Source organism: Colletotrichum navitas, assembly GCF_030913465.1.
Source record: "Colletotrichum navitas strain CBS 125086 chromosome Unknown LY79scaffold_80, whole genome shotgun sequence".
NCBI classification, from domain to species: Eukaryota; Fungi; Ascomycota; class Sordariomycetes; order Glomerellales; family Glomerellaceae; genus Colletotrichum; species Colletotrichum navitas.
Window position 1 is genome coordinate 29,551 of NW_026850626.1, and position 15,151 is coordinate 44,701.

The following is a 15,151-nucleotide window of genomic DNA, read 5'->3' on the forward strand; positions in this document are numbered from 1 at the left end:
GCTCCAGCCTTCAGCCTCCCTTCTAAGCAAAAGCAAAGCAACACAACAACAATAATTACTATTACTGTACGGATACACCAAGGAGGTAATTAAGCTAGTTTGGCTAGGTAAGCTAAGCGCCCACTTGGCTCCTCTTCCTGGCCCTCTCTCTCTCTCTCTCTCTTTCTCTCTCTTTCGCCTAAGCCTCGTCGCGTCTCGCCTCGCCTCGCCTCCGCCCTCTCTCCTCTCTCTCTCTCTCTCTCTCTCACACATTCTCCCTCTCTTTGAGCCATTTGTCCAGGCCATGACTGTTATTGGGCCTGACTGGACTGGGACTGGACCGCTACTGGATTGGAGCGGTGGACGGGAACATGGATATGTTCGGGGAGGGGAGCGGTGGTGGTGGTGTGGGTTTTCCAAAGATCGAACAAGGGGGTAATTAAAGGCGCCAGCCAGCACCAACACACACCAACAGGCTATGCACGCAATGGGCGGGAACACAGGGAAATTGCCCCGTCCTCCACGGTTCCCCTCCCTCAGTCTCTCCCTCCCTCCCTCCGTTCCTCCTCCTCTCTCTCTGCTCTCTCTCTCTCTCTATCTCTCCATCTATCTATCTATCTCTCTTATCTCTCTTGTGTGGTACGGATATCGCCTAAGCATTCGTTCCTTTTCCTCTATCTCTCTCTCTCTCTCTCTCTCCCTCTCTCCCTCTCTGCCTGGTCACGGAGGAACATGGGCAAGGTATGACGGTCTGGACGCGCCTTTCTCCATTTCTTCCCTCTCAACACGAAGTACGGAGACGTATCCAGAATGAATCCACTCTCGGTCATAAGCCCAAGGATTTCCCCCAATCATGTCGTTGGCGGTTAGAAAGCCGCCCACTCTCCTGACCAGCAACACGCTTTTATTGGGTTCCCGACTTTGCCCATCTCGGCCAAGTCCGCCAACGGCTAATAGCCCGTCACACCTTCCTTTCCTGTTTTGTTTTTTGTCTCGTCGCTCTCCGTCTCTCTCTCTCTCTCTCTCTCCCCCACCCCCTAAACGCTACTCACGTGACATGGGTCAATGTTTTTCACCGACCATTCGGAGTGGAGGGGAAAAAGATAGTGTGCTGGCTGACTAATCAAAGCTCGTCATGTCCATTGTGTTGTTCGCTGCCTCGTCGTCTCAGCCCACCCACAGCCGCGCTAAGCGTTCCTTTGGGAATGTCCCGGAAAACTTGCAGTTGAGAATAAGAAAAGAGAGAAAACAGTCTAATACTTTGGGTTGCAAAGCGTTCCGCTGCATCTGATGTACCGACGGGACCCAACTCTTTACCCGTTGCGTCTCTACCTTGTCAAGCTGTGATACAAGGTTGCCCCGTTATCTTAAGGTTAAATCCTCCCACAACTCCTATGAACCATTCATCGGCATTCGATTGCAATTTACATATTTGAGCATGGCAAAGTGAAACGCCATCACCAAACACCCCAATTGGGAGCGGCTGGTGACCCGGTTATTGCGCATCAACCACCTTATTCCGGCAACAATGCACATGCAGTTGAAGACTTTAAATTAAGATATATCAGCTCGTCATCGAAATACATATGAAGGGCGATCTATCGAACTAAAGCCATACCAAAGTCATACCAAAGCCATATGATTAAGGCCGTTCTTGAATAAGTTGTGTAATGGCGTGAGGTTAACGGTACGCCCTTGTCAGTGTAGCGACTTCAAGGCGTAAACGGTATGAATCAACCAGCATGCCGCATCGTAATATCCAGAACGGGCTTCTTGGCTTCACAGCATGAGGCATCACAAGTCGGCATGCCTCTAATTCCTTGAATCTTCCGGAGCACCGCACAGTGGGTGATTTAGTAAAACTCTGAGTCGTTATTGGCCCGACATCAGGCAGACCAAAGACTACGGCTTGGATTTTGGGGCCAGGTCGGTAAACCGTAACCTCTGCCTCAGGCGGTCACGCCCAGTTTGCAGGTATCCCTAAAGCACCGATATCTTCGTAGCTCTCCGGCACATACGCAGCAATCCGCTAGACTGAACCCCTGCATTCCTATTTTGATATAGGTATTTGAACCAGCAGTGATGTCAGAGACGCTCATAATGCTCAATGATATCAGATAATCGTGCTTAATATTCGCAGACCTAGACGTAACTGCCACGGGTAAGAAAATGAAACTTTTGACACATGCAAACTGGTGGACACAGCTTGGAAGTCATGCTTACACAGCCATCATAGAAGGCCCAAACGAACAGCGGAAAATCAGTCGCGAAGACCTCGATTATTACCATGTTGTCCCGGTTGGCGCTATTTAATTATGAGTTCTCGGGTGACTTCGTCTTCATATCTCCTTCGCCGCTCTTCGAGCCCATGGCTCATTGCATCAGAGATCACCCCTTCAGCAGCGTGCTTGTGGCAGGCAAGCAAGCCAACAACTCTTACTATCAGCCAACATATGTTGTCAATGTTAGAAAGCACTTCGGTATAGGTAGCGGGATATATATAACCGGTGTTAAGGGCTATTGTGCCATCGAAGCGGTGCTGAAATTCAATTTGGAACGGCCTTTCTCCCACACGATTCCGCCTTGGAGAGTTACTATAGTCTATACTTCCACTCGCCGGGCCGCATTTATTCATTGCTTTTACATAACCCACGCAATTGGTGATGTGCCGACTAGTGTTTGCATCTTTCGCTGCTTGAGTCGTTGAGAATGCCGATGTCAACGAAGCAACTAGAGACACCCATCGTCGCGCCACCGCTACAACGGTTGCCGCCGCCTTTCGATACCCCTCAACGACTTCCAATAGCCTAGTCTTTTCTTCTGAGCGCTTAGATTGATGATCTCGTTCCCGGATTCTCAGATATGCTGGGAATCAAGGCTCACAACCAACGGTCGACAACAATACCTGGGCTAGTTTTCCTGTCACCACTCTGCACAACCAGCCCGTTGACTTCTTCGATATACCTCTATCACTAGGCAATGCCTGAATGGCAAGCTGGGCTAACGAAAAGACTGCTCGTACGATGTAGCCGCACTTCGACCGGAAGAGAAGATGCCGACTACAGGTGAAAAACGCATTTGACGCCGTGGCTGTGCTAACCCTTGTCTTGGGTTTGGGTCCATGTGGGTGCTTCGGAAGGTGGCTGGCGCTGCAGACGCTGAAGATACAATTTGCTATGATGATTTGGCTTTTCGAAATTCCCGCTCAAACTCACCCAAGACTTTTGTAGTTATGATGGTATTCAAGGGTTCGTTAAGGAATACGTGGTATTCATATTCTTGGAGACTACGTTTCGAAACCGCTATTGCCCGTTATGATGCTTGACGGGCTTACTTGACGTTCCGCAGTCGCCATAGTTTACGCTTGGAAAGACCCTTCATCCAGATTTTGTGAGCGATTCTTGATGCCTAATACGATTGGCAGTTAATCGAAAAAGATCTAAATCAAACGAAACGCTGATATTTGTTGTGTCCTCGGCCTGGACATTAGACATTACTCGTATAGCTTCAAATTAATGGGCCAAGTTTGGACTCAAAAGTTGTTGAAGTTGTCGAAGGGTATCGACTGTCACTGTAACGTGAACAATCTCAGACACCTCCAGGCCATTGGACGTTGCTACGTCGGGGTTTGGTTAGTACCAGCAAGCATGGCAATGATTGCATACACAACCTAGAGTCATTAGCTTTTTCCACAAGAGGTAAAAGGATCAAACCCAGAAACTGGTCCGGGATGCCATTTGTGTACAGCGTGCTCGATTCCCTGGACCAAGAAGATCAGAAGCAGCGTCACAAGCACGAGTGATATGACGAGGGCAATCGCAATCTCAGTCATGGTGAACTTGGGCTTCTCCATGTCCGCTTCACGGTCCACATCATGGTGCTCATCTGCTTCTATTACTTCGTCAAAAATGGTGTGCTGACTACTGGCCTGGTACCATATATACAGCAGAAAGGCGATGATGAGAGCGATAGAGGTTGCCCGACTAATATGCAGGACGTCGGTCTGAAGAGTACCGTCGGTGAACTTTTCGTGCATTGCCAGCAGGCCAGGGAGTTCCGGCACGGTCTCGGACTTGACGGGCCGAATAAATGGCACTGGGGATGTGAAGTCCAAAGGCGGCAACCAGAAGAAGGCCTGTACCGACCTCGGAAACAATAGCGCGAAATTTTGGCTAGCATGACGGATGCCCCCAACGAAGAAGCATAGGCCAAGACAAAGCAGCAGGTTCGTCAAAATACTCCCAAAAATGGCGGCTTGAATGATGGGGATGAGATTGCCGTAATCGCCATTCTCCACGGAAGATGACGAGTCATGTTGCGAAACGAGGACGACGAAGAGAATAATCTCGACAATGGAGCCGAATGTCGTCTCAATCAAGATGCCAGTTCACTTTGGCATCTTTCGGGCAAATTCCTGCCCAGAAGATTGGCAGAGGGTACGACAGCTACGTAGGCGGTCGCAAACTTCCAAAGGTGCAGGAAAGATTTGAAGCACAACGGCCACCAGAACGATGGGCCAAAGCACATTGACAAGCATGGAGGCAGCACACGAGCTGCGCCATAACACATTCAGAAAGTGCCAGGGGTGGAAACCACTTCTTCCGCTTTCGCCCTCGTGGGCAGTACGACTAGAGATGGATTCGTGGACGGGACGAAACGCGGTGGTCTGGAGAAGTGGGGTTGATTCGTGGCTATGCTCTATGGCACAGTTGCGGGCCGCTGACGATGGCCGGGCTTCGTGGCTGTCTGCCATGCTGTTGAGGCAGGGTTCCTCCTGGACAGACGTTAGTCCGAAATGAGGCAGATGCAGGGATAGGGAATGAGGCGCATAGATGGCAAGAGGGTGTGAACAAGAAGACTGAGAGCTTCGGCAAGGTTAACAAAGAAAAGGAAAAAGGAAACTAAAGCGAGTTTGTCGGGTCGAACCAGGGTTCAGGAGATGACTGATCATCGACATCTAAAAGGCTTCGCACCGCTTGTGGAATGAATGTTGCTCAAAATCACTCCGTGAAGTATTAGCATGATTACATGATTGGTGCCAGAACGATGCTAGTCCTAATCCGTAGTGTGGCCTTGCCAAGTGTTTGGCTTTCTTGTACCAGTAGGTAGGAGGAACATATCTTTCGTCTCAAATCACGCGAGAATGATTTCCTAGTTCATCATTTGACCAGAGAGTACCTTTGCGGCACTTCTGTGGTTCACGGCACAATTTGTTGAGTCATGGCATTTGCTTAGCTATTCCTGCTAAAGACATGACGCCTCAGTCACCTGAGTCTCGTCGGTATAGGTGCTGGTCTGGAGATGTTTCAGTCTTAGTGAACATTACCCCTCAGCTAGAGTACCGGTACACTACTTAATATGTGACAGTGCAGGTATTTTTCAGTCTTCGCCTTGTCGGTTTCTGCTTGTCCCAAATAAATGGTGATTTTTCATGGGGCCGTCTATCTTTTCGTACCCAGAGTTTCAAAACTGGCAGTGCTGGGCAGTTATCATGCCATCGATAAGGTTTGTATTAATCACTAGAGAAACTTGACCAGAAGGTAGCATCCTCGCACAGACGTACCTTTGGCACGTACGTCCAGGAACCCCAAGCTGCTAGGACTGCCATCTCGAGTTCATGAAAACTCGCCTCAGCCCCAGATTAGCAGTCCACGAAATCATATGATGAATCGGCTAATCTGGGCCTTGTTTGCCAAGTGTAACTGCTGCATGCAGAGGAAGCAGCCTTTCTATCCACTATGATGATTCTATAACCGACTCGACACGGAGATGGATACGTACGGTGGTATCACGTGCGTCAATGCGTGTGCCAAATTGGCACCTCGAGATTGTCAGCTAACGTGACATGATTTACAGCCGAGCGCTGTTCCCTGAGACTCTGACTTTACCTGATGCCGGCGGGCCTTGACGCCCGCATGCCGGGGTGGGCACAGAACACACCCGTCGCCTCTCCACGGTCCGACCGCAGTGGCCCAGAAAGTCTCTTTTCCCCGCGTTTCTATCGTCACGCTGGCGGAGGCTTAGCTCGCTACATGACTGACTACCAGATCCACAATCCACAAGCCCACACTTTGGGTTCTCATTCTGTCATCTTGGACGAGGATAGGGACCCTTAACCATTGCTCGATTCCGAAGCTTGATACCAGTAAGTGATTTGGTCACGCGCCCAGTGTGCAACAGCTATTCTTACCGGGAGTCTGTGTCTCTCAGCGAACCAGGTAACGCTGTATACTTTCAACTTGCGTTTTGCTGTTTCCAATCACGGGCATGAGGTGGCTTGGGTGCGCCGGAACCTTAATCACAAGGCGTTATGTGCCCATCGCTATGGCGGCTGCAGAGAGACAGAACGATGTTGAGCATCAGATGATGTTTGATGAAGAGACAGTCGCGAAACTCTGATCAGAGCATGATCTTATGATCGAGAACCCTGCCACCTCCGCCCTATATATCCTGTCATCATCACTCATCAATGCAAGTCTTGGCTCAATGTGAAAGGGTCGCTTTCTTTACTATTATCATCAAATCGACTGGTATATAACAGGATACTCGCTCGTTCACAGCCGCCAGAATTGGTTCGTAGCACACGTCAAGACACAAGTAAGGAAATTACTCGTCATGGCCACATCACTCTCGCTAACGGGCCGTCGCCAAGTCAATCGACAAGTTAGTATTGACTTGACCCGAAAACTCTCTCCGAAATACTCTTACTTCGACATGTCAGAGAGTCCTACTACTCCCGCCGCGCGAAGCCAAAGAGACCCGGGAAGTCCAACTATCACGGGTATTCCCTCCATCTTGACGGTTCTTCGCGAACCCGAATCCTTTTCCAACGACGATGACCGACGAGCGCTACAATACCGACAACAGTCTCCTGAAACCGCGTCCAAACTGGCGCGTGAGACACTGATCAGTATGTGCAAGACCATTGGTCTCGTCGGCGCACAACTCAACACTAGCACAAACGATTCCGACTTCCAGCTTAGACAGCTTATCCACTTGGCTCGCAATATATCCAAGAGACTGGACAATCCTGATAGCAACGGATATGCAGGCCCTCCCCGCGTGGAGTGATCTTGTTATTATTCGGAGAATTGGCATGCAAGCATCGACCAAAGAAAGGTGTAGTGTGGGGGAGAACTGCATACTGGAGAGGCAACGGCGTTTTTTCGAAGCTCACTGGGCTGCAAAGCTTCATTGGTGGATGGCATCAACCGTGTACATTGTTAGTTATATTGCAAAACTTGAGATTGTATACAAGTTACCTTCTCTCCATTGTACTATTGGATGCTGGTCCCAATTTCAATGAAGTAAATGTAGACATCGTGGTACGGCTCCACGTCAAGCTTGATTCTTGGCCGAAAGTATATCTAGTACTCGATCGAGCAAAGCCGTTCCGAGTGACTTTGTTCTCCCGCAAGCATGAGCGGGCATGCCAATTCCATCGAAAATCTGGTCGAAAATTATCTCTGAAAAATTGGCTTCTGAGAGTATACAGCGAATGCCATTCCGCATCACCAATCGCCGAGGTATTTCAGTCCGTGACATGCTGACGTTTATCTCGACGTCAGTGTCTCGGCTATCTCAATTGGACGAGATGGTCCTTCCAGATTTTTATTCGTACTGCCTATCCCAACTAGCATTGAGATGTATTTACAAGACGTGCGGTCATCAGACCATACTCAACCGTCTCAAGATATCGCGATGCTTGCCGACTAACATCCGAACTTGAGCTTCGCGTACTCAGAATCACCGCATGGACTGTCAAATCAAAGGCCTATCGAACAGATCTTCGAATACGCTTTTCGCAAAAGCCATATCAATGAGATAATGATTGTCCTCCTAGGTTTTCTACTGTGGGGAGCAGCGATAAGTAATTGTCTTCTTTGCGCCACGTCCTCCGTAAGTAAGAACCTCCTTCTAATTCGGCAAATATCAAAGTCACCGTTCTCGCTACTTTACAAATGTATGTTCGACCTCCGTGAGGTTACTTTCTCGAGTTCTACTTTCTGTATGCCTCAACACAGAGGTATTTGATATGCTTGGGAATCTTCGAGGTTCGTATCAGTTCGTCAAATTTTCGGCTGTAAAGAATCGAAACCATATCACGCAGCCACTTGAGAACACCCAAGGGCCTAAGATAGCTGTGACTGTAAAGACAATGACGTGTAAAATCAAAGCAATTGCACCCTATTTTCGGCACAGCAAGAATTATGGGAAGCTGATGGCCAAATTTGAGGGAGGAGGACGTCGCCAGGCTCGTAGTCGTCGACGTTCCAGCTCTCTTTTTTCTTATCCTCTTTTGTGCCTGGCATCCTTTCTGAAGATACGGAATATGGAGCATTAAGTACCAAAGAGAATACGAACTGCTTATTGCTGCCCTCGATTAACGACTTCGTTTGAGCGATAGTGTTTTTGGGCATCTCCCCGGGATTCAAAGCCCATCTAGAACGTAATCCATATCGTGTGTCGAGGAATGATTTCAGATCATGAGAGGATTACACGGCACGGAAGATTTTGAGGCTCCGTTCTCCATCACATTTAGCTTGGATGATTCAGACTCAGGCCTTCCTGAAGAAGTGCAAATACATGCAGTCTAGTGGTGAGGATTCTCTAGTTCTTGCTCCTTGTCGAGGATCAGTTTTCCCTATTTATACGTCATATTAATCTATAGAACTTGCAAGAACAGTAGCACTTGGGTGGCATGAGATACCGCCATTTTTAACACTAAGGCGTGAATGTAGTGGACACGAAGCGGATATTTGCAAACGCTTATTGCATACCATGAAAACAATGCAGTCTGTGACGCGTCATAATATCACAATATTGAGGAAGCAAGCATTAATACTATCTATGTAACTCTAGTGAACAGGGTCCGACCGTACTGAGGTTTGACACAGTGGTACTTTGAGGGACAAAGGCACGTATGATAAGTAAGTGAATAGTCGCATAAACTCGAGAAAAGCAATCCATATAAGGCACTCACGGGTAACCTACCGTTATTTTCATCAAGGCAACCACTGAGTGAGTGGCAACATGTTCAACAAATGCAAGTTGCCACAGTTCATGTGTGTGGTCAAAGCGGTCATTCACTTGAAGCTGCATCCTGATTGAAACAAAGCGATATTTGCATCAAGCTGGGTCAAAGCGAGGGATATTCGTGCGCGCGTACTATCCCAAGTGGAAAGATCGAAGCGTTAACCTTTTCAGTCCCATACGAAATCAAGGATTGCAAAATATAAGCATGAAGACGGAACGGAGGCATGAACAAAACTACTTGAAAGAGTGGAGGAAATGGGAAACGTTCGGATAGCGTGCGAGAAATTCTACAGCTTTGAAGCCAAGGACCATAGCAGGTATATCCAGGACAAGACGAGGTAAGAGGCAATGTAACGGTGTCTCTATCTTGGTGACATACGCGGCTTCTCAAGGTTCTCCGTCTGATATATGAGCAGAAAGCACAATGAACACCGCCTGCAGAGCCCATCTCACTCCGATCCTTGACATCTATTCCTAGACAGAGATTTCAAGCTAACTTTCTGAAAATTTTCCACGCATCAAGAATGCTCCACACGTTATTTTCCTACATCGAATAACCGCTCTGCTGCCCTGGCCATGGGGGGACGAGTTTTTGTTTAGTTTAGTTTATTATTTTTTTTAAATTCCTTTGTTTTTTGTAGACGTTCAGATGGTTGGCATTTGCATGAACAGCGATTTCGTCATTGCCTCAGTCAAGACACACACTCCTTGTGGGACTATGAAATTTCAAATAATCAATCCTCAAATCAGAGAAAAGCGGATAGTGACATCCTATTCATAGATCAGAGCCAGATTTGTTTCTTCACCACAAGGTGGGATGCGTTTTCTACTGTCTTACCTTCAAGACGGGTTACCCGTTTTTGTGAATTCACAGATATCTCAATAGCTTCCTACACAACTATCCGGCATGGATTCTCCCGCTTCGGACTTTTCCCCGTTGAGATACTAAATATGGAGTCGGCGTGCGACATGACCAAGCAGTGATCTATCGCCCGTCATGGTGGTGTTCGCCATAATTGGTATGAACCAGTGGGGGAAATTTTAGCAGCTGACACATGCTTGTGCGTCTCGGCCCTTGACAAGTTCGGCCGAACGACACGGCGGAGCAGTTATGGTAACGAAGTATACATAATAGTGCCATTACTAGATTGAGATACCTCTGAACAACATAGGCACCCATATTTGGTCAAAGCCCTAGAGAAGCATAAAACATCCTCATGGCATGAAAAACCAAACGTCTCTTTGCTAGAAAAAAGAAAAGGAAAAACGTTTATGACGGAGTTCACAACAAAGACGCCAGTAGACACTCTCTGACCTAGGGAGCTCCTGAGGCGAAACCACGAAACAGAGCAGCAAAAGATGAGGCATCATGACACCACCCTTCCTTGCTCGCGGAGTAATTTCTCCTTTAGCTTGCTAAGCAGAACTATCAGACGTTCTTGCAAAGCCAATCCGCCAACTTCATATCTTCTTGTACCAAGAAGAATTGGCGGTGGTGGTGCCGACAGACGGCTAAGGCCACCAAGGCGTGCGTGCTAGCGGTTAGCCCATGAACTCAGTCCCTGCAAATATTACCCTTGCTAGATGCATACGGCATAATAAAGTTTTGGAAAACATGAAGTGTGCATGCTTGTCGTCTTCGGCGTCATTGTTGTCGGTGTCGTCGGATGCAAGAGAACTATTGAAAGCAAGCTGGCATTGTGAGGCGACTCCATCAGCAAGGAAGGTGACCAAGATGTTGCTAAATTGCCTAGAGTTACATGATAATGATTGGCTTTACAAAGGTATTTAAAGGGTCAATGAACTGCTTTCTCTCTCAAGTTCACTTCCTCGTTATACTCATCAAATATCAACTCTTCTATTAGGCTCTTGGCAACTAGCTTACCGTCATACGAGGGCTTCCAAGTCTTTCTCAGAGACCTTCTCAGGAAAAATCTTCATCCCTAATTACTTATTTTCTTCACAATGCGTTTCTCTCAATCTCTCATTGTTATGGTCGCTGCCACCATGGGTGCTAATGGCGCTCCATCTGGCATGGACACCCGTGAGCAGAGGTATGTACATTGGACGCAACAATCATTCCTAGAGTTAAGCTATACTAATATGTTTACAGCGCTCTAAGCCATCCCGCTCTTATTGGCAGACAGGCAACCCCGCTTGTGCCAGCTGCCGCTCCTACTGCTCCCTCTCCCGTCCCGGAGCCCAAGGCCGATGGTGACAAGAACGGCGACAAGAACGGCGACAGGAACGGCGACAGGAACGGCGACAGGAACGGCGACAGGAACGGCGACAGGAACGGCGACAGGGACGGCGGACGTGATGGCAACCGCGACGGAAACCAGGACTGCCGCGCCGAGGACCGCGGCCGTGACAGGGACGGAAGACAGTGCTGCATTCGCAGTCGCCAGGACGGTGATCGCGACAGCGACCGCAGGGTGGCCCGCGATGATCGCGATAGTGACCGTGATGGACGTGGCGACAACCGGGATGGCCAGCGCGATTGTTTCCGCGACGTCAACAACGGCCCACCTCCTCCGATTGGCCCCCCGCGTGGCCCCCCCTTCGGTCCCTACCCTGTTCAGCCCCGTCCCGGTTTCCGCGGCCCTCCGGGTGTCTATCCACCAGGCTTCCCCGGAGCCATTTCTCCTCCAGGCTTCCCTGGAGCCGTTCCTCCTCCCCCTCCGGGCTACCCTGGAGCCGTTCCTCCTCCCCCTCCTCCGGGCTACCCTGGAGCCGTCCCCCCTCCCCCTCCTCCGGGCTACCCTGGAGCCGTTCCCCCTCCCCCTCCTCCGGGCTACCCTGGAGCCGTTCCTCCTCCCCCTCCCTCTAATGGCCCTGATGGTCCTCGCCGTGGTCCTGACGGGGGTCGTGATGACGCCACAAAGACCGAATAGACGAGTATTATTGTCCCACCTTTGGGTCTTTGACTGTACTCGTAACATGCCTATACATATTTGCAATACGTTATATGGGAAGCGCGGATAATTTGCTTTTATGCTCGTCTCCGCTCTAGCTTTTGATGGGATAGTAACATGGCCGATAACGCAACGTCTTTAATTAATGGCACACTTCCGGAAGCAAGTGTCTTTGGGTTTTTAGACCGGGATAGTGTAACTAGGTAATACATCATATTTTACATCGAATATTGGCAATTGGCTCTCTCAGCCTCGAAGCGTGGCTGAGCTGGGCATATCCCTATAATGCGAGTGAAATGGCAACAACTTCCAGGACCCTGAGAGTTACTTCGCCCTTATCTCCATCAGTCTGTGGTTAGTTGTCATATGAACTTAGTCCATCGGGTCCTATTGGGCTTCGTCAGAGCTGTTTGAAGTGGTTACACAGTAAAGCTCGGGGTACGCAGGCAGATTATGTGTCGTTGGTATCATCATCGTGGGAGGGCAGATTGATAACATGCGCTAAGTAAGACAAGCAGCTGGTCCCTTGAAAAGGGGGGAACGTAAGGATTAGCGCAGATGGGAACTGGGAACTTACAGTTCTTGTGTGCATGTCCTAGACTTAGATTGTGCCAAACATTGAACCACCTTAGCTTTCAATGACGATTGAGACCATACTCATTGGCATCTGACAGGAGCTAGTCATCGGGCTAGGAGATGGCATTCCAGCGGAATTGGGTGTGGGAGTCGGTGTATCCAATGCCGTTGAAGAAGATGAACGGCTTACCGTTAACATTGGTGGCCGCTACGTTCAAGGGAACCTGGAAGATGCTCTCACAGAAGGACCTGAAGTTGAGGTAGCACATACAGCCGGGTTTGATAAGCTGAGCGTCGTCCAGGAGCCGTACCCCACCGTGAGCGAGATTGCAGAACCAATAGCGACGTTCTGGACACCAAGAAACGAAGCGGTGTAATGGATGGTATCCTGGATGCCGGCCTTGTTGACATCGGGGGCCTGCAAAGACTTATCTTAGGGTGTTGTTAGGGAATGGGCTTGTCCGATCAACCGTGTCTACCGGCAATGACTAGGACCAGTAATTGAGAAGTCCACACGACGACCATATCAACAAAGCAAACAGTAAAAAGGAAGCTTTAACATGCTATAAGCAGAGGTCATAGCTATCCTAAAGTTACTCTTGTGGCACTATTGAGGCAAATGGAAGCTCCAGCGCTTGCTCGGGTCGGTGCTGAAGCCACGATCCTTCAGTTTTTCGTCGCAATAACAGTCGTTTATCACGATAACAACACCCTTTTCCGTTTCAAAACCAGCAGTACAATCGGCATTCAAAAAGCCCCCGATTTCGTCAGCTTCTAGGCCTGTCATGGCTCTCCTTTGCTGGCTAGAAGCTCAGCAGCACCGCTGCGAGAAGATGAGACCGGGTACATGGCGACAAAACAGGATGAGTTGGGTAGGGATAATAAGAGCCAGAGATTCGTTGGCCAAGGTGGCAAAGATACGATCCATATAGAAGAAGTAGAGAGTTGAACAGGAACCGAATGCCTCTACCAGAGGGAATTGAGGACTGGCCAACCAAGCTTCATCACAACGACCACCAGGTTGTCCTTGGGGGAATCCAAAAGAGAAGGGGAATTGATCTACTCGGCACCACGATTGGAGGAATATGGTCAAGTCGATTAGGACAGCCCTAGTGTATGATGGGATGCCGGTAAGATGGGAATCCTTCAAATAATTGGTATTCTCCCTCACAAGGGTAATTTTGTCCGCAGTCATCCCGCCAGGTCCATGTCCACTTGGAGGGGTTATATCGGATGCGCCAACACCAAGCGAAAGGGTTAGAGGGAGATAAGGAGCCTGTCCGTAGTGGCAGCAGCGCATCTGGAACTTGGAAAGGGATCGGAGACATTCGCGGTCGGGAAAGGAGGCAAATCCAAAAGTTCATGCTACGTACGGATTTGCTCCTCCCTTCGAGTGCGAGTTGTTCCGCCTTGGCAAACTCTCAGGTTCAAGCTTCTCAAGTTGAATATCCTGGAGGTGGAAATACCGAGGTCCTGTCCACCAATGGTGCCGCACTTGGTTGCCGGGCCCGGCGGCATAGCAATATCGGTGAAGATTGGATTGGAGAGAACATCGGGTCAAGAGTAGGATTGAAGCGTGTGTAGCATGGCCTCAATCGAGGGGAGCTATAATAGACCGAGGACCGTCTCGCATGGCAACCTCGGCATGTCGGCGGCAGCCAGCAACTCCTGGAATCCGGTTAAGCCGTATGTGGTAGCACAGTGCTAAGTCCTGGCCACGGGAACTGTCAGTTTCTTACAGACGAATTTAGATCCGGTTGTTTCTTTGAGTCCTTGAGGAGGACGGAAGAGAAGTCGTAGTTGAGGGTATCCCGGGTGTCACGACTGTGCCGCAGGCGCATGATGCGGAGGACGGGATGCGTCTGGGCGACCCGTCAACTTGGCAAGGCCATGGTAGTTCTTGGGTTGTTGACTTTACGAGGAACTGCCCAGGCTGCGTATTTCGGCCTGACACATGTTGGTTTCAACGAGTCGGAATAAGCAACTGGGTTCTGATTGAAAATGGTGACAAACCATGCCAGTGTAGTATGCATCTGTGACTTCCGACATCCCCCGTTCACCAAGGAACAGGAACCTACGTCGTACTACTGCCATCTATGGGTAGGGTTCATGGTTGTTTGCCCCGTTCGCGCTAATATCAGGTAGCGGTACATAGCCACATGAGACGGAGCGCAAACACTTCAAGGGGAAGAGGGCATTGGGAGGGGAGAGGCAGTGAGCCCAGCGGTCTGGATCCATTACGTTACGAAAAGTCGACAAAGCCAAGTCCTCCCCAAGCTCTTGTTAGCAGCATGTTACCTCGAGGCCCTGGCAGAGCGGGCTGGTCAAGGCCAAAGCAAGCTCGGCCAGCCACCCCACATCCCCGTCCGCGTTTCTCACAGGCGGCGCAGCGTGTGCTCGGGCAGGGTCGTGTAGCTAACACGGAAAAGCTGGAAGTGGCATCTTCCGATACCCTTCATCACGCCCGTCGTGCCTGTGTGGAGGTTGGATAGCACCCAGCTTCAGGGGTTTTTTGGGGGGGGGGGGGCCGAGCATCACTCCCTTGCTGCGGGAGAGTACCTAGGAGGGGCCCGAGTTTGGCAGCCCTACCAAACGTCGGGCGGGGGGATGTGATGCCTCCGACGACCAGGAAACCCCTATATTCA

The 15,151-nt window shown here is 49.7% G+C and overlaps 5 protein-coding genes across 5 annotated transcripts; 3 read left to right on the forward strand and 2 right to left on the reverse strand.

Annotated features, from left to right (window-relative positions):
• The first annotated feature begins 34 nt into the window (after positions 1-34).
• On the forward strand, positions 35-1,563 carry LY79DRAFT_389190 (uncharacterized protein). The gene is made up of 3 exons (XM_060552922.1): positions 35-338; positions 374-720; positions 1,109-1,563. The coding sequence occupies exons 1-3, from the start codon at positions 284-286 to the stop codon at positions 1,268-1,270; spliced, it is 564 nt and encodes a 187-aa protein (XP_060409650.1). The 5' UTR covers positions 35-283; the 3' UTR covers positions 1,271-1,563.
• A 2,032-nt stretch (positions 1,564-3,595) lies between these two features.
• Positions 3,596-5,587, reverse strand: LY79DRAFT_673141 (uncharacterized protein; the record flags this gene model as incomplete). Its single annotated transcript, XM_060564132.1, has 3 exons — positions 3,596-3,649; positions 3,725-4,348; positions 5,543-5,587. 3 exons carry the CDS (start codon positions 5,585-5,587, stop codon positions 3,596-3,598), a joined length of 723 nt encoding a protein of 240 aa, XP_060409651.1.
• A 1,106-nt stretch (positions 5,588-6,693) lies between these two features.
• LY79DRAFT_673142 (uncharacterized protein) lies at positions 6,694-7,050 on the forward strand (the record flags this gene model as incomplete). Its single annotated transcript, XM_060564133.1, has 1 exon — positions 6,694-7,050. The coding sequence occupies one exon, from the start codon at positions 6,694-6,696 to the stop codon at positions 7,048-7,050; it is 357 nt and encodes a 118-aa protein (XP_060409652.1).
• Positions 7,051-10,953: 3,903 nt separating this feature from the next.
• On the forward strand, positions 10,954-11,909 carry LY79DRAFT_662376 (uncharacterized protein; the record flags this gene model as incomplete). Its single annotated transcript, XM_060562812.1, has 2 exons — positions 10,954-11,069; positions 11,129-11,909. Exons 1-2 carry the CDS (start codon positions 10,981-10,983, stop codon positions 11,907-11,909), a joined length of 870 nt encoding a protein of 289 aa, XP_060409653.1. The 5' UTR covers positions 10,954-10,980.
• A 1,033-nt stretch (positions 11,910-12,942) lies between these two features.
• On the reverse strand, positions 12,943-13,993 carry LY79DRAFT_566771 (uncharacterized protein). Its single transcript, XM_060558850.1, has one exon. The coding sequence runs from the start codon at positions 13,804-13,806 to the stop codon at positions 13,318-13,320; it is 489 nt and encodes a 162-aa protein (XP_060409654.1). The 5' UTR covers positions 13,807-13,993; the 3' UTR covers positions 12,943-13,317.
• Positions 13,994-15,151: the final 1,158 nt, after the last annotated feature.